The following is a 23,162-nucleotide window of genomic DNA, read 5'->3' on the forward strand; positions in this document are numbered from 1 at the left end:
CCTGGCCCTGCTTAGTTCTCTGTGTAAAGCTCAGTCTGGAAAGAGGGCCTATTCTAGTTCCTCCCCAGGTGGACGCCGCAGCCTGCGATGGGCAGCCCGTCTGACTTTCCCCTGCCACTTGCTGAAAAGGTACAAATCAACCAGAGGGTATGAGTGGAACTAGAATTAGATGGCAAATAGCTGGGGCATCAAAAATATTCCTTGCCCACTTTTCATGCCCTGAGAAATTGACCAAATCCTCTAGAATTTAGGGCTTCCCCATGTGCAATATCTCGTGTTGTAGGAGAGTTTGCTATTGTCAATTCACTGAAATAAGAGAGGACAGTTCATTGTATTAAGTTCATGTTCCATAAAACTAACGGCCCAATGGGCTCCCTCAGGCACTCTCTCTGTGGCAGTAATTAAACAGCCCTGCCCCTGGCACTCAGGTGTTGGAACTGAGACTTGAACAAGATCTTCCAGTGCTTTGACTTTGTTCCGTGTCCAGATTTTATCATTTCTCAAAAGTCTTCTTTATCTCATATCTCAGGATCATAGTCTCCAACTTAGGGAAAATTAAGTTAGAAATGAATAACAAAAAGATAAATACAATTTTAACACATGTAAAATTCTAAAAAACACATTTCAAATTAACACAGACTTTAAAAAGAGAGCATCTGAAATATATATATTTTTAATACCCAGAACAGACGAATGAGGAAAATACCACTCCCCAAAATGTTTGGGATGCAGTGAAGGGTGATAGTTTGGGCAAAGTTTATATCCTTCTGTACTTACATGAAAGAACAATAAAACTATTCTGTCGAGAGGCTCATAGTTTAAACTTTTCATTTCTTGTAGTGCAGATATGCTGGCAATGAATTCTCATACTTTTATTGTATCAAAAAAAGTATTTATTTCACCTTCCTTCTTGAAGAATACTTGCACTGGATATGGAATTCTGGGAAAATCAATTTTTACCTCAGCACTTTAAAGATATTGTTCCACTGTCTTCCAGCCTCAATTTTTTTGATGGGAAGTCAACTGTTAATTGTGTTGTTGTCTCTCTGCTTAGTCAAGGGTGTTTTCCTCTGCCTGCTTTCAAAATTCTCTTACCTTTGGTTGTCAACAGTTTGACTGTGTTGTGCCTAAATGTAGTTTTTTCATATTTATACTACTTGGGATTTGTTGAGATTCTTAAATCTGTAATTTTATGCCTTACATCAAATACGGAAAAAATTTCACCATTATTTCTTCCAACAATTCTTTCTTCTTCTTTTTCAGGAACTCCTGTTACATTTATGTGAGCTTTTTTAATATTGTTCCACAGTTCCTTGAGGCTTTGTACATTTTTTTCCTGTCTATCTTTTTCTGTGTATTCTTCATATAGGTTAACATGTATTGTTTTCTCTTCAAGTTACTAACTCTTCTGTCACTACTGATCATCTGGTAAGCCCAGCTTGTGAAATTTTAGTTCAAATATTTTTCTCTTTTTACTTCTTTCAATCCTGTTATAGTTTCTATTTCTCTGTTCAGGTCTCCTATCCCTTCATTCATTACAAGCATATTTTCCTTTATACCCTTGTACGTAGTTATAATGAGTGTACACACACACACACACACACACACACACATGCTCACACTCACATGAATACCCACATATACACACACCTACACACGTGCATACATCCATACACATATACACACTCACATAAATATACACATATATACATACAAATATATACACACATTCACACATACATGCACACACACATATGCATAATTGTAACACACATTCGTATATACATGGAAAGGAAGGGTTAACAGCTGGTTGCAACCCTCCCTCCCTCCCCTCGGGATGCCTTGGAGAAGGAGAAAAATATAAGAGAGGAAAAGGAAGCCACCAGGCAAATGTCCTTGTGGACTTGCTGCTCAGATCTCCTGGTGTTCTTACTAGCAGACAAAGGAGTGTCCTTAGCTTGGCCTTCCTCAGCTTATGATAAACACATCTGGATCTGTGGGGCACGGCCCTGGGAAGTGTCAGATTCTCCCCTGAGGTTATTGGCGTTTGAAGGGCAATGTTTCACAATGGAAACACCCAGTGTTGGTGTCGGCCTCACACACCACCAAGCACTCCTCAACCTGGACCCCAGCGAGGGAGGCGTCACGGGGAGGATGGCTAGGTACTCGTGCTGCCCTGCATCTCACAGTGAACTGGACAATCCAACTCCTGTGCTACCTCTGGCTGGTGCTGTGAGTAGGACTGGGTTTTTTATGATGACAAGAAAAAAGAGTGGAAAAACCAAGGCACTGGGAGCCAGGATTCCTGAAAACCCATCCTTGATACAGAACAGTGGAAGTCTTGAGGCAGCTACAGAGAACAGGTCCTGCCAATGGCAAACAGAGGAGATAGACCCGGATCCCATGGAGCTGCCCAGGGGACAGACAGAGGGACATTAGGAAGAAGAGTCTATTCTCTGGCTGCTGTTAGTAGGTAAAAGCTAGACCTGTAGAGGAGCTGGGAGAATCGGAAAGAAGCTGACCAGTTTTCTAGTCAACAGAAAGTCTTTTCTCTTGTGACCAGTTAAACAGATGCCACACTCCGGTGAAGAGTAATTCAATTAAGAACACTGATTACTCAGAAACCCATGCTGTGGTCGACGACCGTGCCAGGTAACCATGGAATCCCACAGGTGTTCCACGGAAGAGGAGGATGCTTTGGGGAGAAGTAACAGCAGAAGTCTGATGACTCTTCATTGGCGCTTTAACAGTGGGAGGGGTGAGTACATCACTAATTCTAGACGCCGGTGAACAGACGTGATTATTTGGGTTGACAGCCTATCTCCACAGGGCTACAAACTTTTGTGAGCAACACTTCCAGGTGGTTTAACTACTAAGGTGCTGCAGTGGGTGATGGGCAGGGGATGGGGGTGGGGGTTACCCTGCCTGCTGCCCCACCCGCTCACAACCACACATGACGGGCTTCACGATGAACAGGGAGACACACCTGCTTAATGCCATTGATGGGACATGAGGGATGCTGTGATAAAGGCGGTTTCCTCATCTCAGGAACTTATGCAAGCTGACTCCTGGGGGGCCACAAGACGTGGTGGGGACAAGATGCACGCTAACCAAGACAGGCGACCCACTGCCACCAACGCAGCTACTAAACACGAGGCTTGTAGGGTGGCTTGAGTTTTGGGAAAAATCACCTTCCTCATCCAGGAATCCTGTGACGTCTGATCACAAAGTCACCAGGGAAAACAATCTGAATGTGAAAAGGGCCCTAAGCAGAATCAGACGTCAGGACTCTCAGGGGACATGGCGGGCAGCTCTCTCAACCAGACCACACAGCGCTCAGGCAGCATTAGAGGGTCTGCGTCGGGGACCGGAGAGGCGGGGGCCTTTGCCGAAATCAAAACTAGGACTGGGACTCGAAGGTTGCCTGATACGCTCCTCCGGAGCCCACCTGGGAGAGCCCTGGAGCTGGACCCTGGGGACTTCAGAACGGCTTCCATCACCGCATTGCCAACAGCCACAGCTCAGCCGCTTGGTCACCTCACAGTCCTTGGCCCAGAGGTCCTGTGCCCCAGGGGTCTCCTGCATCAGAGATTGGGTGGATTTGGCTGGGATCTCTGCCCAGTGCTCACAGACTGAAATCAAGGTATCAGCCGAGCTGGGCTCTTCTTCCTCATCAGATTGGTGGCAGAACTCTTTTCCTTGTGGGGCTGAGGGCCCCTTTCCCTTGTTGGGGGTCAGCAGACCTGCTCTGTCCCTTGAGACCCATTCCTTCTCCCGAGTGGTGCTTGTGTGTCTGTCTCCCTGACGTCCCCTTCTGCAGGGCGCGTGAAGCTCAGCGGGCTCACCTACACCTGTGCATCTTGGGGTGAGCGCCATGTCTGCAAAACCCTTCGCGGCACCAAGCTGCGCGCTTGCTCGGGTCACCAGGGCAGGAATCCGACCGGGATTCCTGCTGACTCATGCGCTTGCCTCACAGCGTCACCTGGACAGTCTGAACGCGTAAGTGAAACAGCATCCCTCGGTCCTCTGGTAACTGGCACCGGCTGGAGCTGGTCAGTGCACCATCCGCGGCTGCATTTGCCATCTGCTTACTTCCCGACGACCTGCAGGAAATAACACCAATGAAGCCGCAGGCCGGGGAATGCCGAGCGGCACAACCTCGGGAGTCTGCTGAGCCCCTGCCTGCGGGAGGTGGGGGCAGGTGGCTGCCTCCCTGGAGTGTCAGAGCTTGATCTGCTCCTCCAAACGTGACAGGTGTGGATGGGAGGGGACTCAGAGCGTGGGTGACTAAATCGCCTGAGAGCATGCACGCCCTCCCCTCCCGCAGGTCTAGCCGGGAGGTTCACAGGAGCCTCAGACACAGCCAGGCTGAGCGGAAGTCAGGGTAAAGTGCCTATAGGGAGTCTACCCTCAGGGACACACCACATTTTTGGAAGTATGTCTTCCCAAAGTGAACTAACCCCACCCATACTCAGTGACGGGAACAGGTGCACTGGCCTGGATAGGACTGGCCCTACCCTGACATAAGTTCAGGGGACTTTAGGATTTGGTCTTGGGGTGCTGAGTCAGGCGGAAGTCATGTTCCTGGAGGCTCAGCATCATGAAGAAAAGGACTTGCTGTCCCCAGTAGAGACACCAGAGGGAGATCCCTTCCAGGAGACTGGCCTCGGCTGGAAATTAGCTTGGAAGGCCAACAAGAGCCAATGAATGACGTAGTTAAGAGCTCACACCGCCAGCAACGCGGGGGAGGGCCGCCTCCCGCCACCCGGGAGGGCTCTGGGCATTCTTGTCTCCGTGGCATCTTGTGGCTTTAAAGGTCAGTGGCCAGGCAGGGTTGGGTGGGAGTATTTACTGGACATCACTGGTCAGTGTCGGCTCTACCGTTGTTCTCTGATGACCCGAGAACCACGTATAAAGGAACCTCTACTCCGCTCTCGCTGGACCGGCCGGCTGAACATTCCCACCTGTGGGCGGGCAGGTGTCAACGGCCAGCGTTACGTAAGGACATCTGGAGCCCGAATCTGCAGATACCTGTGCTGCCACCTGGGACACGGTCATGTCCACAGGCCAGAAGGAGAGTGGAATGAGGTGAACTGCAGCCTCCCGTCAGCACCAAGCTACTGGGATCGTGGGGAACGTACATGAAGGTCGTTTCAGCTGCAAAGGAAGGAAATGAGGCTGTCATTTTAAGTGTCACGTAACAAACGTTATTTTCATCTCTCTGCCACAGTTGCATGGTGTAACGAAGTGTTTATAAATGTATTAATAGAATTAAATGAGAAAAAAAAAAACAGGCTGATACTGACCTTGACCCCAGGATGAGAAAACACCTGGGGAGGCTGATTTGAAACCCAGGTTGACTACCTTTGAAAACTGATTGGACAGGAAAAGAAGCGTATATGGCCTTTGAAAATCACACAGAATTAAATGCTCCCATTGACACACACAAAATCTTCAAAAAATCATTGGGGCTGAGGATAAAAGTGTAATGAAGCTGGAGGACAGGCTGGCCTGAGTCCTGGCAGCACTCCCTCCCCTGGGCGTGCAGGAGTGAGTTCACTCTACCCTTGGGGAATCAAGCAAATCCCACCGAGCCCGGGCTGGAAGGGACCCTGTGCACACACTGACCATCGGCGCCAGGAGCTGGGACTCTTCCCAACTAAACACGCCATTTCTCACTGGAAGTTTTGATCATCTTTGGGCAACTATTAAGAAAACTGAGTGATCAGGAAGAAACAACCATTCAGCTGCTCGATGCCCCAACGCAGGGGCTGGCAGGGGAGGTCCCAAGGACTAACGGAGCTCTCCACCCCAGTTCTCTAGCTCATCTTTTTTTTTTTTTTTGCCGTACGCGGGCCCCTCACTGTCGTGGCCTTTCCCGTCGTGGAGCACAGGCTCCGGACGCGCAGGCTCAGCGGCCATGGCTCATGAGCCCAGCCGCTCCGTGGCATGTGGGATCTTCCCGGACCGGGGCACGAACCCGTGAACCCAGGGAAGCCCTGCCTGTATTTTTAAGGTTAGCTTTTGTTTTAACAATGTTTTTCATTTATGGTAGTAATGTATAAACTTTTCTTTTTAAACACAACTTATATTTTTAAAAATTGGTCAACTTAAAATGGTGCAGGACCTCCCTGGTGTTCCAGTGGTTAAGACTCAGTGTTTCCAGGACTTCCTTGGTGTGCAGTGGTTAAGAATCCGCCTGCCAATGCAGGGGACACGGGTTCGTGCCCCGGTCCGGGAAGATCCCACATGCCGCGGAGCGGCTGGGCCCGTGAGCCATGGCCGCTGAGCCTGCGTGTCCAGGGCCTGTGCTCTGCAACGGGAGAGGCCACAGCAGTGAGAGGCCCGTGTACCGCAAAAAAAAAAAAAAAGAGGGAATATCTGGGATTGGGCACAGCTGAAAGTAAGGTTATGAGAAAGAAAGGGATTAGGGATAACTTTGAGGTTGAGAGTTACGGGGGTGATAGAGATGGCTTTTAAATTTACAAAACAAGAATTATTACAACCAATAAGTAACGTTGGTTTGAGTTCTCTGATGGGACCCCGGTAGGAGGACGGAGAGCACACGATGGAGAGCAGGACAGTCGTCACACGTCAGTGTCACAAATAAGGAGCGTCCCGCGGTTGCAGTCCTCTGGACTCACCGTACGAAGGCCGCTCCGTCCGCAGCACAGAAACACAGGACAGTGTGAAACTCACTTTGTGGCTTCAACACCAGGCATGTCTCCAGGACACGTTCCCTTCAACCACCAAGTGCTTCACAGCCACAGAAATCTGAACTTTCTGCAGTTCCCCAGAGCCCTCGGCTACTCCGCCCTCTCCTCGTTGCCCATCCTCCTGGTCCCCACAGGCAGGTGCACAGCCCCCTGCATTAGCAGGAGCAGACACAGCCTGATTCCAGGTGTGAAGTCGAGGGTTGCCTCAGAGCGCACAGGACACAGCTCAGAACCGGCACATGCGGTCCCCCAGAGGAACCTCAGAATGTGACCTAATTTGGAAACAGGGTCTTTGCAGGTGCAGTTAAGGTAAAGATTGAGGCGGGCCCATACTGGATTAGGGCAGATCCTAAATCTAATGAGAGTGTCTTTATAAGAGACAGAGGAAGGGCACACAGACACAGGGAGGGCCATGTGAAGATGCAGCAGAGATGGGAGTGATGTGGCCACAAGCCAATGACAACCAGGATCCCCCCAGAAGCTAGAAGAGGCAGGAAGGATCCTCCCTGAAAGCCTCAAAGGGAACACGGCCCTGGCACACCTTGATTTCAGATTCTGGCCTCCAGGACTGTGGGGGGATTTCTGTTGCTTCAAGCCACCTCATTTGTGGTGCTTTGTTACGGCAGCCCCTGGAAACTCCTACAGCAAGCATCACCTCAGGGGGAACTTGGGCATATATGTCCCCAGAGCCCATCTCCGAGGCCAGCTGCCCTCATATCGGTGGTCCCTGCTGCCTCAGTTCAGGGCCCCGTCTCCCATCCCCGCCTCTACCCCTGAACCTCTGCAGGCCCAGGGCCCCTCAGACCCTGCCGTCCTCCTGCCCACAGCAGGCACGTCCAGAAGAGCCTTCCTGTGGCTGTTCTCGGGTTCACGCGTTCAAAGTGAGGTGCAGGGCACAAACACAAGTGTTGAGGGCGGTGCTCTGTGTTCTCCCATTTGGGGGTATTTCTGATACTTCAGGTGCATAAAATCGAATTTTACTCATGGTCTTTGGTCTGTGGTACCCACTCATCGTTGGTCCCTTACAAGGCCCTCGTTCCTTTCTTCTTAATAATATAACAACCTTCCATGAACTCACCAACCAACAGGAAGACTAACACTTTGATGATACCTTACTGCTCCCCGTGGGACCCTTCTCAATCCCCTAAGGCCCCCTATGTGCCCCCACCTCCCCATCCGAGGGCAGCAGCATCAGATGCTGGAATCTTGAGCTGACTCTTCTTATGCTCTCCAGATGGATGTTAGATAGATAGATAGATAGATAGATGATAGTAGATAGATAATGATGATGATGGATAGATAGTCAGATAGAAAATAATGATGATGATAAAGGTGGATAAATGATAGATGGTATAGAGTTTTATTATCTATAAAGCAATATTTTCTATCACATCTATATGAAACAACAGTATAAAGTCACGTATGTATGCATATCAGCTTTATGTGACCTACTGGGACTTACCTACTCAAGCTCACGTTGCTAACGGGGGCCCATGTCGTTTTGTGACACTCGCTCATTTGTAGCAGCCGCTGTGTAATACCCCATCACACCTCATCAACCCACTCTCCTGTTGGTGGGCATTTGGGGTGCTTCAGGATTCCTGCTCCTGTGAGCAGTGCGACCATACACATTCTCCTGGTGCACACGATCGAGATGCTTCGCTGGGTGACGTGCCAGGAGGAGATGGCTTGGTTATGGGAAGCAGAATATTCAACTCCAAGAATACGACAGGCTGTTTTTCCTGGCAGCTGTTCTAGAGAGTTTCCAACCTTCGAGGAGCAAGAGGCTGGGCGGTGCACGTGGGCTTCCTCAGGGACTGAACGTCTGCTAATGTGAGGGCTACAACGCTGCGTCTGAGATCCGCGTCTCCCTGGTAACTGCGGAAGCTGGACCTCTCCCCTGTGTACAGGCTCCCTGAGGTTGCTGCGCGTCTCTGCAGGTCTGAGGACTCTCCTTGGCCCTGGCAGAACTCCGCAAAGTAGAAATGGAACGCTTGGCTTCAGCAGGAGGGCTCTGCAAAAGGACTCAGGGGATTTGGAAGCATGGTAACCATGGTGATCACTGCAGGGAACGCTGGGGGACAGTCACAAAGAATCACTTGATTTCTGAGTGGCTAATCTTGAAGTCTTCTTTCCCGGCTGTGTTCCCTCGGATGGACCAGCCCTGCCCTTTGAGGCCTCCCCTGGCTCAACTCAGGAAGGCAAATGCCTGTCTTTCTGTCCGTCTTGAAGTCTGTCTCTCTTGTTGCCTAGCTGGAGACATATGCTAGCCCAGGTTCCCAAGTTAGGGGATGAGACCCCTGTGCTCTGGAGGGATGGAGCAGGGACCCCCATGTTTTCCTCTCAGCCCAGGGACATCAGGGCAGCGGGACTGGTAGGGAGGCTGACCCTGGGGGCTGCAGCCCCAGGGGAGACTCGCTCTGCCACACACGGCCGCTCCACATTCAAGAAGCCCTCTTCTCATCAATTCACAATTCTTGACTTATCCGACTGTCACTCTCCATCCCTCATTCACCCATTTTGTATTTTACTCATTCATTCAGCAGAATAACCAGCTCTCAAAGGTGGTGTCGGCTGGTGGTGAATCGAGAAAGATCCAGCTCCAGCTCTGGGGTTCCCTCTCCTCGCTCGGATCCCTTCACTGTGACTCGTCCTCTGTGTATGTCTTGGGGACAAATGCGCAAACCACCAGCTGAGAGAATGGATGAGTGAAGGACCCTCTGGAAGTATGAACTCTGCCCTGGACTACAGATCCAGCTGGTGGGAGTGGGGCTGGTACCATCCCTCAGGCAGGAAGGATGGCCACACCCGTCAGTGACAAAGGCCCAGCAAGGCCAACCCTGGGGTTGGTTCCCCAGAGACACTTGCTGGTGACACATCATGGCATTGGGACGGGAGCACACGAAGGGCAGCCTCCATGGGCGTGAGTGGAGGCCGAGGGAACAGCAAGGAGCTGGGGTCTGTCCGGGACGCAGTGCATTGTGAGAAGGAACGTGGGGCTCCCTCTCCCCTGGAGACACCTGCACGGCTCCTCGGGGTGACATATCAGAGGCGTGAAAACACAAGGAGAAGAGGACCTTGTATTTGCATAAAGACACCTTGAATGGACCCAGAGGAGCGCTGGGCAGACAGGCGGGGGAGGGGGCACATTTCTCACCTGTGTTACTGACGTGAATGTATTAGCTATGGAGGAGCCCCTCACCTAATCCCGGGACTGGGGCCCCATGCTGCCCCTCCAGGAAGGGTAAGGAAGCGCTGGGGCCTCGCTCTCCGACGCCCCTGACACCCTCCACAGAGGCAGGCCCGGGCCATCTCACTTATCTTGCTTCCGGCTCTATCCCCAAGGCCTAGAGCCTAGCACCTGGCTCCCAAAAGGAGTGCAAGGAATAGATAAGCACATGAAGCGCTCAGCTCCTGTCTTAGCTTATCGTGGCGGTGCGGGCGGGGCACATTCCTGGGGCACTTGGAATAGGGATTTCTGTGCACAGGGCCTGGGCGTCTGCATTGGAACCCTCACCTGAAGGCATTCTGCTGGGGTTTCAGAACTGGTGCCCAGAGCCACGGCCTGGGAAGCTCACAGGTTGGAGAGGGGTTTCCTGCACCTACTTCGCTTCCTTACCTGCCTGGGGGGAGGGGGGGAGGGGAGTTGCCACTCTCCTCCCACCAGCTACCTAAAATTCAAGGACCTTTGGACCTTTGCACTGTGGGGTGAAGGTAAGAGGTACCTGGAAACATCACACATAAAAGTCTCTGCTGTAGAGCATGAAGAAGCAGGGGGAGCTGGGGATTCTGTCCAGCTCATCGCTATTCACCAACAGTTACCAACACGTGCCGTGTGCAGGGCTGCACTGCCAGCTGTGCCCTGGGACCCGAGGAAGGAGGAGGAGACACAGGCAGGGGGCAGGAGGGGTGGGAGAGAGATGAGATTGAAACCGGATCAGGGGCATCCTCAGGGGACTGGGAGAACAGGCCAGGAGGGAGGGTGGGGGAGATGCCGTCAGGGAAGGTGTACCAGGAGGGCCTTGCCTAAGAGCCCTGAAGTCTGGAAGGGGCTTGGACGGAACAGGGGAGGGGTCGGGGAAGTCTCAAGCCCTAAGGAGGGAACCGAGGGGCGTGCTCATCCTCCCACGTCCCCGCACTTCCACCACTAGCATTCTGCCAGCTGGAACAAAAGGGGCCAGAGGCCTGGCTTCTAGGCTCAGCCCCTCCTCCGTGTGCGAACCCCCTGTGAGCTGGGTGTGTCCCCACCTCACAGACACAGAGACAGGCTCAGAGGGGCAGCAGAACTTGGCCAAAATCACACGGCAAGTAGGTGCCAGAAGAGACACCTGAATCCAGGCATTTCCTGTGGATCCAGTGAAGGTTTTGGTACGTCAGCATCTTACCTCTTCCAAGTCTGCTTCCTAGGTGTCGAGCGGGCATAATAAGACCGCTATCAGGTGCAAGTGGGGAGGAGATGGACAGATGCTCTGAGAGGGACAGGCCCAGCAGGCAGGGAGTGAGGGAGGGGCTCAGAGCACCGGCCATCCTGCAACTCCCCTGGGCCAGCGCCAGAGGCCCCCCAGCTCCAGCGAGGGGGCGCTGGAGAAGATGAACCCCACAGACCCCCAGTAGCCGACTGCTGCAGAGCGTGGGTGGTGGGAAATGGCCTGTGTGTTCTGTGAGGCTGCCGAAATCCTGAGCTTACCTCCGACAAAGAGGTTCAAAGGCAAACCAGTAACAAATCTCAACCCTGAATCTGACGCAACTGTCACACGATGCAAATGTTGGCGATTGCAATCTGGCAATGGTTTAAAAGAACACTACGCCGTGACCTACTGGGGTTTGTTCGTGTCACAAGCACCATCAGGGCATGGAACGAGAGAACCCACTGCATTAACTACTAATTAAATGAGGGAACGTGGCTCCGTCAGCAGGTGGTGAAGGCTATTTCCTTTAAATTCATCAGCCATTCCTAATAAAAAAATCTAATTGAAACACAAATAAATAAAAGAATCTGAGCTGAATAAAGACTGACTTTCAAATCCAAAAGCAAACATCAATTCAAGGTACAACAGGAAAGACCTTCCATTAACACAGAGGCCCTGGATCTCTGTCGTTATTCAACCGTGCTTTGCAGGTCCCAGCTGAAGCAGTAGAAACCAAAATGAAATAAGCAATAAAAATATGGGGAAAGCACAGTCAAAATGATCTTCACCTGCAGATTATCTGATAGTACGCCTTGAAAATGTAAGGGATTCTGATGGTAATAGAATTTAGGGACATACGCATTGGAAAATGAGGAGCCTTCCCTGCTCTAGTTGCAGTGCTGTACGTGGCTACCCCAAATCATCCCAGCACCCTCTGCACCAGGTTGATGGTCCCTGCGTTGTGAACCCCACTTTTCTGGGATTCAGAAACCTCACTCTGCAGCCTCCAGGCCTCTAGGGTGTCACTGTATGACTTTGGTTCTGCCAGGGAGATGCATCCTGGCGACACCCCCAGAGAGCGCCATGGGGGCGAGGGGCAATGCCCAGCCCACCAGCTCTGCCGCCAGGAGTAGGTCCCCGCATCCTCCCAACAGAGTCCCTTCTGAGGCCCTTCGGACTCAGGTGGGCTCTTGCTGATACACTCAAGTGAGTGAACACAGCCCCAACCTCAGGCAAACAAGGGGCATAACTTTAATCTTTCTGTAACAATTTCTCTCTTGAGATCCATTCTACCAGGTGGTGGAGACCCAACTGTCTTGGCCACGTTGTCTTGGCCACATCGTCTTTCCCAGGGCTGTGTCCAGTCAGGAGTGGCGGATGCATCTGCTACAATACCCCTCAGCCCATCTGGTCCTCACGTACCCACCAAGGCACACGGCTGCACAAATCCCCCCCACCTTGTCTCCAGGCTTCAGTCCCAGCACTCGCCCAACTGGCAGGCGTGGGGCTGTCTGTGGCCCACCTGCAGCCGCTCTCACCCATCCCGCTCTGAGGCGTCACCCTTCAGGGGCTTCTCTCTGGGATCCACCCCACCCTCCGCTCCTTCCAAGCCCCTCCGCCCAGGGGCACCACTTCTTCACCTTCGGGAGTTTCCTCCAACACCGCATCTGGAAGTGTTTTGAAGGGCTTCTCCTTAGACTCGCTCCGTCTTGACATCTGTCTCAGAGAAGCCCGTGGCACAAGGGGTTGAGGATTTTGGAAACATGGAGGCCAACCATCTGACAGCCCCTATGGACCCCTCAACCCCTTCCCTCGTCATCCTACTGAAATGGGGGCCCAGTGGGGACAGGTACTTCTGGAACGAACGTCACAAAGAAAATGTCAGCTCACCACACCAAAAGTGACCGTGAATGAAAAGGGGAGGGGATGAAATCCCACTTGTGACACCACAGAAACTATAGATTACTTAGCAATAAATATAGCAAGGAAGATACAAGAGCCACACGAAGAAAATGATGAACTTGGATGGAGGGACCAAGCAAATGGTGAGATCCATGGAAGTTCTGAGTGGGAACTTCCAACAGGGAAGACCTCTTCCTTCCCCAACTTCGTCCCCAAATGAGTGAAAGTCCAGTCAAAACCCTGAGAGTGTTGTTCTGGAACTAGACAAGTGGGTTCTAAAATTCATAGGTAACAAAAAGCTGTGAGAAGTGGCAAGAGTCTTTTAAAAAGAAGAGCAGGGCTTCCCTGGTGGTGCAGTGGTTGAGAATCCACCTGCCATTGCAGGGGACATGGGTTCGATCCCTGGTCCCAGAGGATCCCACATACCGCAGAGCAACTAAGCCTGTGCGCCACAACTACTGAGCCTGTGTGCTGCAACTACTTAAGCCCGTGTGCCTAGAGCCCGTGCTTCACAAGAAGAGACGCCACTGCAATGAGAAGCCTGCGCACCGCAGCAAAGAGTAGCCCCCGCTCACCGCAGCTAGAGAAAGCCCGCACGCAGCAACAAAGACCCGACACAGCCAAAAATAAATAAATAAATAATTTTTTTAAAAAATTGAAAGAAGAGCAAGACAGGCTCTCACCTCATCAACTGCTGAAACTTGGCTGGAGTCAAGCAGCTGGGTGAGACCCAAAGCAGGGAGGGTGTCCCCAAGGGTAGCAGGCCTGAAACACACACACGTGTAGAAATGCCTCCTGTTATCAAGGTGGTGCTTAAGTCACGAGGGAAAGACGGGCTGTTTAACAAATGGCATTGAGAAAAACTGGCCACGTGTTTGGAAGAGGTCCCTGCCTTCTGCCACATAATGAACTCCAGGTGGACTGGATAGCTGAATGTGGTGGCCAAATCTGTGACAATGTTAGAAGAAAATACAGAAACTGTTTTCCTCAGATAAGGGTGGAGGACGTTCTCCTAAGACCTGAAACCCAGAAACCATAAAAAAACAATTAGATTTGACCACAGGAAACTCGAGAACATGCATATGTACAGTGGCACACCAAAAACAAAGACGCAAGGAAATATTTGCAAAACATACACCACGGGAAAGACTGTTTCCGTAACACACAAAGGGGTCTTGCAAATCATAAGGAAAGACAAACGCCACAATAGAAGGATGGGCTAAGGATGCCATTGGACAATCACAGAAGAAACACACGTGGCTGACAAACACCTGGGACATCTAACCTCATTAATCACTTCTTAAGTAGCCCTCAGAGTAAGATTCTACTGGCCAGACTGGCAAGAAGTCCTAAGGCTGAATAACACCCTCTGGGAGTGATGCGGACGGAGCTGGTGTGACTGCAACTTGACACGGCCTTTTTTTTTTAAATTTATTTTTGGCTGCGTTGGGTCTTTGTTGCTGCGCGGGCTTTCTCTAGCTGCAGTGGGCGGGGACTACTCTTCGCTGCGGGGCGCAGGTTTTTTATTGCGGTGGCTTCTCTTGTTGCGGAGCACGGGTTCTAGGCGTGTGGGCTTCAGTAGTTGTGGCACATGGGCTCAGTAGTTGTGGCTCACGGGCTCTAGGCGCGCGGGCTCGGTAGCTGTGGTGCACGGGCTTAGTTGCTCCGCGGCATGTGGGATCTTCCCGGACCAGGGCTCGAACCCGTGTCCCTTGCATTGGCAGGCGGATTCTTAACCACTGCGCCACCAGGGAAGCCCAACACGGCCTTTTCTGAGCACCTATTTCATTGTTAAGTCTATGTCCTCTCTGGCTCAGCTGCCCGTCTCAGAATCGATGTGACAGATAATTGCCTGACCCCATAACCATATGAGGACCAGGACGGTCACGGCAGGACTGCTGATGAAAACCACTGAAGGCACCTCCGCGCCCACTGACGAGGGGAAGCTGAATGAGTCCTGGTCCAAAAGATACTCAGCAGCTGACACTGAAAGGTCCGTCTAGACGCCCTGACCCAGGAAAGTGTCCTTGATGAATGGTTCAGAAAAGGAGGCCATGGCACCCTGGCCTATCAGAGATATGCGTGTGCCTAGGAGACGAGCACGTCACACGGACCGTGGACTTCGATCCTTCTGCAGCAGCTCGCGAAGGCCAGGGCACCCATTCAGCTCTGGCTGCTTGGAAACGGGAGCTGAGGTGTCGAGGCCGGGTTATCTGGGCCATGCTGCCGTGAGCCCCTCCGTCCAATCCTAATCGTGTATCTTAAAAGACCTGGGAGAGGGCTTCCCTGGTGGCGCAGTGGTTGAGAGTCCGCCTGCCAGTGCAGAGGACACGGGTTCGTGCCCTGGTCCGGGAAGATCCCACATGCCGCTGGGCCCGTGAGCCATGGCCGCTGAGCCTGTGTGTCCAGAGCCTGTGCTCCGCAGTGGGAGAGGTCACAACACTGAGAGGCCCGCGTACAGCAAAAAATAAAAAAAGACCTCGAGAGCTTCACGTCTTTTTGTGTTTTAAACACTTCCCTCAAATAACAAATTTAGTAAAGACTGACGTAAAAGTTGGTTTGAACCCCATGCCCCTGGGGTGGCCCGTCCACATCCTCCCAACACCTCCAGGCCTCCCATTGCTCCTGATCTCCTGGCTCCCGGCCTCCTCCGAATCCCCAAGGTTCTCTGCATGGCTCTTCCAGATCATCCGCCAGCAGCACCCGGTCCCACGGTCCAAAAGCAGCAGACGCACACGGTGGATAGCACGCTTTACTGAGGTTTGGGTGGGGGGCGGGGGGGTACATCGCAGAACAGCAGAGCAAACTTAAAACGGAGGGGGAGACCACCCTCCGACAAGTCCCTTGGCCATTTCCACCAGCAGGAAGTTGATACCAGTCTCCAATGACCCCACTCTCCCCACTGGTTCACTCGCCCAGGACCTCCAGACCCCTCTCCATCACTCCGGAAGAGGAGTCCAGGGAGGAATGCCAAGGCCGGCTCTGAGAGGAAGTATCGTTCATTCCAGGGAGTCCAGGACCCAGGAGTGACCTCGGGCTGGGTCAGCCACAGAGGGATGAAGAAGAACTGGCCGAGAAAGCCTGGAGTGGCTGCCGAGCGCCCGTGGTGAGCCTAGGCCACGAGATGAGCCTCGTGGCCAGTGGGTGTGGAGGCTGGGCTGGACTCAGGGGTGCAGGGGCTAACTGAGGGCTCACTGCTGGAGCAGGAAGGGCCAGGAAAGCAGCAGCAGCCTCAGGTTGACCTCCACGGTCAGCCTCCTCCCACGGGAAGCACCCAGGCCTTCTGTGCCATACCATCGCCTGGTCAGGGGACTGGCCCTCAAGACCCTACCCAAGGCGGCGCCAGCTCAGGGTGGAGGCGGGGGCGTGCCTGCTTCTGGGTCTGGGCCCTCGAGGTCCGCGCGTGAGCCTGAGGGGCCCCGACAGCTCTCAGGGCAGCTGATCACCACCCAGCGGGGAGAGAGCTCTGGAGACCTACACACGGGCGTGTCTGTACGTTCCCGTGCGCACGCACACGTGGACCTGTGCGGAGCTGCCTGCACTGGGGCACACCGGTTCAGGGTCTGCTGTGACGCGAACGTGTCAGTGGGGGCGTGTGGGGCACCTGTGGGCACGAGCACGTGACGACGTGAGAGCGTGGTGTGGGTGAGGAGTGTGCCCTCTGCGGGCGTAGGTGTGAGTCTGGGCACGGCCCCGTCCCCGGTGTGTGCACACACCGTTGCAAGGCCTCGCCCTCTGGCCCACCCTGTGACTTTGCTCATCTCAACTCTCACCGCCCCTCAGGCTGTTCCCAAACTTTACCAGGCCCACGGTCCCCTGGCAGCTCCATACCACAGCCCCCAGGGGACGAACGCTGCCCTCCCTGCCCCCGCCCCCTGCCCTTTCTCTGCCAGGAACCCCCCCCCCCAAAAAAAAATCCCCACCAGGCTCAGGCCCGGGTCTCTGGACTCAGAATTGACTTTACTTCTCCTTAGAGGATGCCCTCACAGCCAGGCTGTCGGGCGGGGCCTGGCTCAGCCTGGCTTCCCCTCCGAGGCCCGGGGTCCCAGCCTCCTGCTGGACGCCTGATTCCTGGAGATGTCCTGCTGGCTGGGACTTGGAGCTGGTGGAGAGACAGGGAGGGGCGGGGGCCACAGACTGTGGACAGGCCAAGGCTGCCCCCAGCTTCAGCCAGGCCAGGCTGGGGAGGGGGCAGCCACAGCCTCAGGTCTGGCGGGACGAGTTCAGAAGCTCTGCGGGAGGGAGGGGACCTCAGGGCCCAGCCCAGAGGAGGGTGGGCCCCAGGCCAAGCAGGAGTCCCCCCGCCAGGGCCCAGGAGCTGCGCCCCGCCAGCGCCACCCCGTTGCACAAATCCTTCTCACAGCAGTCCACATCTACTTTCAAGATCCCAGAGTTAATGAAGCCCATCAGATAGTCTGAGAAAAAGTGCCGCTTCACGAAGTCACAGGACGAGGCACACATCTTGTTCACAGAATGATCCTTCCTGCCTGGGGAGGAGGGGGGGAGCCTGGGATTCGAGCCCCACAGGGCCCTTTCCGCCTGGTGCCCAGGACCCAAGCCAGGGACCCTCCAGGTCAGTTCAGGACCCCAGAACAACAGAACTGAGGCTTCGATCCACCCACACTGTCCCCAGCTACATGAAAAGGGCCACAGAAGGGCCAGAGAGGGTCAGGCACCTGCTGACTGTCACACAGCAGGGCAGTGCCCTGCCCCCAGACCCATGCTGTCGCCTGAGGCCAGAGGGACTCTGATGACAGCGCCGACCCCTCCCCATCCCAGGCTGGAGCCTGACTTACTGCTGCTGGGATCTGTGATCTGGACGCTGGCACACACCGTGTCTGCCGGCGGGCACTGCTTCGGGGTACAATGACTGGAGTTGGTGGTCAGCGTGCAGTCCTGGCACCACAGGCCATGAGCTGGGCAGGGTACAGAGAAGAGGATGACCAGAGGGACAGGGGTCCAAGCCAGCCAGCCCCTTGCGTCCTCCCCACCTGCCTCGCTGCATGTCCTAGGAGAACCATGCAGCTGTAGGAGGCCGGCACTCCTTGACCAGGAGTGACCAGGCCAAACTAGCACCCCGAGGACAGGCTGGGACGACCTGTGTGCCTTTGGGCAGGGTGGGGTGAGGGTGCCACCACTGGGACTCCGGAAACCCCTATGCACCCCCCCGGCCCCACACACACGCACGGTGTGTGCACACACAGCCACAAGTATCACACCTATGGTGCCCTCCTGCACACTCCTACCCCCTCACACACATCCCCCAGAATCTAGTTGGTTCCGTGGAGGAAGAACCAAACAGGACTTGATGGGAGGCCAGGTGGGGCTCTGAGAAGAGATGGAACACAAGCAAGCCGGCACTAAGCCGGGAGCAGCCACTGGACCAGGACCCAAGAGGAAAAGGACCCACGCCCTCAGGAGCCAGGAGAGACCCGCGCCGCTGGAGCTGGGGCAGCGCCAGCAGGGGCCACACAGGCGAGCGCTGGGCTGGGGTCGCTGGGCTCCGGAGGGGGTGTGTGTCTGATGGGCACCGTCAGAGAATGGCCGCCCCACACCTGGTTCTCTCCGGAGCTGCCTCATACAGGCTCTCAGGCGACCTGGCTTACCCCCGCCAGCCGCCCCCAGACTCACCGGGGCCAGAGCACAGCAGAGCGGCCAGCAGCACCAGGCCGAGGCCCTTCATGGCCGCAGGCAACATGCTCCAGGCGGGCCTCAGGAAGGCGCGGGGGCTGCAGGCTGGGGTCGTCTGGGGCACAGGCCTGGCAGGGAGAAGCCTCGATCAGGAGACCAAGTCCCGGCCCAGGTCGAAGGACCCTCCCCTTTTCTGGCATCCTAACGCAACCTCCTCCCCGGAATCCAGGGCTAGGGGTCGTCGGGGAGCTCTCAAAGCCCCACCCCCAGCCCATCCCCCAGAGCATCCACCATCACTGCATCCCCCCCCCCCACCCCGGGGAAAATAGGTCTGCCCTCTCCGGCAGGGTGACAGCTCGAAAGGCCCGCACCCCACGCTCCGCACCTGTGGGTAGGAGGGTGGGTCGGGAGGCGCGTCTTATCCCTGGGGAGCGATAGGTGCGTCCGGAGAGGAAAGGGCAGGACAAGATGCGAGTGGACAGTACCTGCCAATGGGGGGAAGGGCGGGCGCCTCGCCCCCACCCCACCCCGGGCGGGGGGGGGGGGGGACCGGGAACCCGGCGCGGAGCCTCCTCCCCTCGTCTCCCCGTGCGAGCCTCAGCTCTCACCGCGGATCTAAGCGTGGAGCGCGGGCCTCAGGTCGGGGGCGCACTCACATCCCTGGGGTGTCGCGACTCCGGGGCTCCGGGAAGCGCGGGCGGCGCGGGGAGAGGTGCCCTTCGGTCTCCCTGTGGAAGGGAAGCCGGGTGCAGCCTTGTCTTTCGGGGAACGCAGCCGCAGACACGGACCCCGCGCGAGGGGCGGGGCGGAGCCGGGGCGGGGGCCGCGCGGGGGGGCGGGGGAGGCTGGAGACTCAAGGACTCAGGCGTCTGGGGCTCAGGGCCAGAGCCGGGTCACCGTCCCGGGCCGTCCTGGGCCCCTCTGGCCAGCCGGCGCCCCGCTCGCCAGCGGCGCCAGCCCTCTCCGGCTCGGGCTCCCTCCACCCGTTCCCGGCGCTCCCTCCACCTCTACCTCCCCCCGCCCCAGGCGTGGGCAGGATCCCTCCCCCCTCTGCTTGGCTGAGATCCCCTTGGAATTTCTCGGAAGAAGAACGTTTACTGCGAAAGGAAAGGACACGGCACAAAGACGCAGAGAGGGAGGGAGGGAGTAACGGGTGGCAGGTGCTAGCACAGGGCCCTGTTCACAGCCCTTGGGCCCTCCGCTCCCCAGCCCCATCACGGTCTCGATTGTTCGAGGCTATTCTCCTCCCCGGAGCACCCGTGACGACCCCACCAGCAGCGGTAGCACCAGGGACTGCTGCCTTCAGCCACGCCCACACTCAAGCGGGCGAGTCCCAAATCCTGGTCTGGGCGTTCAAGGTCCTCCGCTGCCTGCTCTGGCCAGTTTCTCAGCTTTGTCTCTCGTCTTCCGGTCCCACCAGGCGTTAGTCGTGCTGTGCTTTTGCATCTGCTGTCCCCTGTGCCTGGAATCGGTCTCTGCTGGGTGCTGAGTAAACGAAAGCTACCCTGCAAGTGCTGGGGTCGGTCCTTCAGTCCTGCCCTCATTCGTCCAACAAATATTTATGCAGACAGCCCGGGACCACCCACTGGTGTGTGGCTTCAGGTATGCTGCGTGCCCCCACCCCCCGTGAGCCTCAGTTCCTGCGTCTGTAAAATGAGGGTGTTGCTAGTAACCACGTGGAAGTGTGTGAGGGTTACACGAGACCCACAGGGAGAGAGCTCATCCTGCACCTGGCCCAAGGCGCGTGCCAGCGAGAGGGAAGGCAAGCAGGGGACAGCTGGGCAGCTTGACAGGGGCTACAGAATGGGGTGAGCGGTAAAGGGAGAGCCCTGGGGGTGTGGACAAGGCCTCTCTGATGGAGCCGGTGAGCGTGGAGGAGGAGAGCTGGCAAGCTTCAAGGTAAGAGCGAGCAGGAGTGTTGGGGGAGCAGGGAGGGGAGGGGGGCGGTGGGGATGGCTCAGGCCACAGCAGAGAAAAGGGCTGGATTTTGTCTGAAAAGCTCTGGAGCCAGGCAAGGCTTGAGGCTGGGCAGAGTCCACAGCCAGTCATCCTTGTCAGAACGGACACATGCATTTCAGAGTTAACACACAGCCTCCCCATGGGACTGGAGGCAGGGCAGATATCCTGGATGCCCTGCCACGAGGCCAGCCTGTATCCCTTTTGGTCAGCTGGATTCTGACTCCTTGTGCAGGTATAGGGTGGATGTGGGTGGCACTTGGGCGGCGGGGAGGGGGTCCCTGCTGATCACAGCCAACTTACTCCTGGACTAGGAGTCTCTAGTTCTGTCTAAAGTTCTGTCCAGATACTTGGAAGATCCCTGCCAGACCTAAGGCAGGGCAGCCCACCCCAACATCTGGGACAGGTGGTGTGTGGGGCAGGCTCTCAGAGCCCCCAGCGACCCCCTGGTATTCTTGTCCTCGTGCATCCCTTTTTTATTTTATTTTGTTTTTTTGCCACTCCGCACAGCTTGTGGGATCTTAGTTCCGCAACCAGGGATCAAACCTGGGCCTTCAGCAGTGAGAACGCAGAGTTTTAGCAACTGGACTGCCAGGGAATCATCCCCTCTCCTTGAGCATGGCTGGACTCACTTGTAGTGAAAACAGTGTGGCACAGGTGACAGGATGTCACTTCTGAGGTTGGATTATTAAGACCGTGGCTTCTGATGCGGGCTCTGCCTCTCGCTCTCTCAGATTGCTCACCCTGGGGGAAGCCGGCTGCCGTGTTCGAAGGCAACCCTGTAAAGAGGAACCGAGGCCTGCGAACAACCACCCAAGGGAGCTTGGAAGTGGACCCCCACACACACCCAGCTGAGCCCTCAGATGAGATCACAGCCCCAGCCGACAGCTTGACAGCAACCTCGTGAGAGAATGTGAGCCCGAGGTCCCAGCACCTGGGTTCCTGACCCACAGACACTTCGAGAGCATGAACGGTGTTGTTTTAAGCCCCTAAGTTTGGGGGTAATTTGTTATGCAACAAAAGACAGCAGGTGAGTAGGGACTGGATTGGGCATGACAGGGGCAGAAGCCAGATGTCCAAAGAGTCACGTCCGAGGAGTCTGGGGCCAACGCTGGGGAATGCAGCTCTGGGCCTGCTCCTCAGAGAGCAAAGACCCTGCTCTCCCCATGCTGGGCTTGGTTGCCAGGGGGACAGAGATCCCTAACCCGGCTTCTGAGCTACTCTGCCTTCCTCCCAGTGCACGTGGGATGGTGTCACCCTACCAGGATTTTTGCAAACAAGAATAACAATCAGTCATGATTAGCAGAAGAAAGAGCAGAATGTGCCCACGTGTGGCCCTGGTCCTTTCAGTCTGGACAGCCCCCCCATGGAGCTGGTGACCGCTGGCCTTGACCTCCCTCCTCCCAGACTGACCTGGCCCAGATGCCCAGATGCTGGCGAGGGGCGCCAGGGTCTCACCCTGCCCAGAGACCCTCTGACAAGTACCCACAGCCTGGGGTGACTATGTGGCTGTGGCCCATCTCATGCTCTCCTCAGGGTCGGGATGATGGCTGGCCAGCTGTCCCCACAGCAGATCCGCTTCAGGTGGTCAGGACCACGGACAGCGTCAGAGGCTTGCGTTCTTCACCCACCGGCTGCTGCTGCGCATCTGGAGTTCCGAAGCGCACAGAAGCAGGGGACTGGCCTCTGGGTCAGGCCCTGGCAGGAGAGGGGCAAGGCTCAGGTAACACCTGAGCTGTGCTGCAGGGTTTTCTGCCTTGTATTTTGGCCGACGCCATCAGAATCCCTCCAAGCCGTCCAAGATTGTAGGTGTGGCTGTGAGCCGACCACCCTCCCTCACGGAGAGGACCAGCCTAGGGTTGACAGGGACATTCACACAGCGAACACTTCCTGCAGTGCTGCTGAACCCGGGGAGAGAGAAAGCCTCTGGGCCCCCAGGACCCCCAGAATAGTGGGGAGAAGCCAACAGGCTGAGTGCTGGGCGCTAAATGGTGGCCCCAGAAAAGGTGTCCACCTCCTAACCCCTAGAATCTGTGAAGGTGACCCTGTTTGGAGAAGGGGTCTTTGAGGGTGGGACTAAGTTAGGGATCTCGAGATGAGGCCGTCCTGGATTTGGAAGGCAGGGCCCATCTCCAATGTCTGGTGTCCTTATAAGATAGAGGAGAGGGACAGACACAGAGAGAGGCCACATGATGGAGGCAGAGACCGCAGGGATGAGGCCACAGCCAGGGACACCTGGAGCCCGCAGAAGCTGGAAGGGGCAGGAAGGGTCCTCCCATGGAACCTCTTGGTTGTTTTAAGCCACAAGAGAGTGATTTGTTGCAGCAGCTGCAGGAAAGCAGTACAGAGTGCGGTAGGCGCTGTGAGAGAAGGTGCCCCTCCCCCAGCCCCGGCTGGCCATCCTGAGCTCCGAGTCCCCGGGGACGCCTCCTGGGCTGGGCAGACAGCAGGGCGCTCCTCTCCCGCTCACGCTCAGATCGTCCGGGAGGGACAGGCAGCTGCCCCCCACCCCGGGATCCAACCAGACCAGTGCGAGGAATGGTGAGCC

The 23,162-nt window shown here is 55.5% G+C and overlaps 1 protein-coding gene and 1 long non-coding RNA gene across 4 annotated transcripts; both read right to left on the minus strand.

Moving 5' to 3' along the window:
* Window positions 1–1,837: 1,837 nt before the first annotated feature.
* On the minus strand, window positions 1,838–8,703 carry LOC132593748 (uncharacterized). The gene is made up of 3 exons (XR_009559556.1): window positions 8,179–8,703; window positions 5,032–5,157; window positions 1,838–4,103 (listed from the first exon to the last, which is right to left on the minus strand). It is a non-coding gene; the product is annotated as an uncharacterized lncRNA (long non-coding RNA).
* Window positions 8,704–16,934: 8,231 nt separating this feature from the next.
* On the minus strand, window positions 16,935–20,275 carry LY6H (lymphocyte antigen 6 family member H). 3 transcript variants are annotated; one of them, XM_030875950.2, is made up of 5 exons: window positions 19,931–20,275; window positions 19,315–19,386; window positions 18,659–18,786; window positions 17,824–17,943; window positions 16,935–17,514 (listed from the first exon to the last, which is right to left on the minus strand). In XM_030875950.2, exons 1-5 carry the CDS (start codon window positions 20,200–20,202, stop codon window positions 17,279–17,281), a joined length of 828 nt encoding a protein of 275 aa, XP_030731810.2. In that variant the 5' UTR covers window positions 20,203–20,275; the 3' UTR covers window positions 16,935–17,278. The 3 variants fall into 3 exon arrangements, with proteins under 3 accessions (XP_030731810.2, XP_030731811.1, XP_060143328.1); XM_030875951.2 differs by having other exon boundaries at window positions 19,267–20,067; XM_060287345.2 differs by lacking the exons at window positions 19,315–19,386; window positions 19,931–20,275 and adding an exon at window positions 19,044–19,082.
* Between the last annotated feature and the right edge of the window lie 2,887 nt (window positions 20,276–23,162).

Source organism: Globicephala melas, chromosome 17 (genome assembly GCF_963455315.2).
Source record: "Globicephala melas chromosome 17, mGloMel1.2, whole genome shotgun sequence".
NCBI classification, from domain to species: domain Eukaryota; kingdom Metazoa; phylum Chordata; class Mammalia; order Artiodactyla; family Delphinidae; genus Globicephala; species Globicephala melas.